Here is a 1094-nt window from a genome sequence, read left to right as displayed (position 1 = left end):
TCAATACTTGACTTGATTATTTATGCCAAAGGCTGGAATAAAAATTTCTCCTCCATCAGAAGTCAGACTGCCAGTTACAAAATACAGTTCGATATCTGGATAATCATCAGAAGAATTCGCAAAACGGGTATTGATGAAAGCCAAACCTTCGACTCCACCTAATGTGGTCCACGGACCTATAAAAGCGGTTTCTTTATTATATTATTTAAACACTGTTGTCTGTTCAAATAAACATATCAATAAAAGTCTTACCAGAACCATATTTGAAATAACGTAGAGCATTGAATGGAGTTAGAACACGGTAGGCGACGATAGCAACTGGTTTGTCAATTAAGAAATCCATTCCAAGAGGAAAAATGTGATCTTGAAGATTAAGGCCTACTGGAAGATCTGACACGACTGGAATCTGTATGATAATAATTAGTTGATAATTTGTTATTCGATAAGACGTACAGATAAGAGCTTACGTGTTAGCTAAAATTAGTAAAAATTGAAAATTACTATTCTATATGTAGTCAGCCAGATGACTGTGCTTACAAATATTAGTGTTTTTACCGTGAGGAATTTCAATAAAGTATTAGATTCTGACTCCTTAAGTTATGATAGATTTAGACTGGGACATGGTCCTCTATGGCTGCGTCATTGTGGCCTATCCNTAGAAAGTATGAACAAGTAGCCTATACTTTAACTATACACTAACTATCGAGAGAACAAGAAAAATGCTGTTTACATCACATTCACATTCAGAATTTAAGAAAATAATTTTTCTGTTTATCAGCATTTTAATGAATTTCAACCGAAATACATTCATAACTAAATTTCGGCATTAACTCTCGAAATACTCGAAAAATGCATGTTCATCTATCCTGTAATGTTGTAACGACAGGGATTATTATGCATGGTATTTTTTTTACAGTGATTAAAATAATTTAATTTTACAATCCAAGATGCAAAAGCAAATTCTCGCTTAGCAATATAAACGTATAACTCCCTATAAACGTACAAATCTAACTCTCTGCTTTATTTGGCAAAAACGAAACTCTCCTACTCTTATTTATTTCTCCATACCAAAAAAAAAAAAAAAAAAAAAAAAA

The 1094-nt window shown here is 32.3% G+C and overlaps 1 protein-coding gene across 1 annotated transcript in view; it reads right to left on the bottom strand.

Moving 5' to 3' along the window:
- Nucleotides 1–1094, bottom strand: part of LOC111636974 (glucose dehydrogenase [FAD, quinone]-like) — an 11540-nt gene continuing 10446 nt past the window's right edge. Inside the window, exons 6-7 of the mRNA XM_023382362.1 lie at nt 253–406; nt 1–176 (exon numbers count right to left, since the gene is read on the bottom strand). Coding sequence (XP_023238130.1) covers nt 1–176; nt 253–406 — 330 coding nt within the window. The remainder of the gene's footprint in view (nt 177–252; nt 407–1094) is intronic.

The sequence above is a fragment of the Centruroides sculpturatus genome, unplaced genomic scaffold, assembly GCF_000671375.1.
Source record: "Centruroides sculpturatus isolate CEXI.00-Female unplaced genomic scaffold, Cexi_2.0 scaffold610, whole genome shotgun sequence".
In the NCBI taxonomy this organism is placed as follows: Eukaryota; Metazoa; Arthropoda; class Arachnida; order Scorpiones; family Buthidae; genus Centruroides; species Centruroides sculpturatus.
Note: the sequence above shows the minus strand (reverse complement) of the source record. Positions and strands in the feature narration are given on the sequence as shown.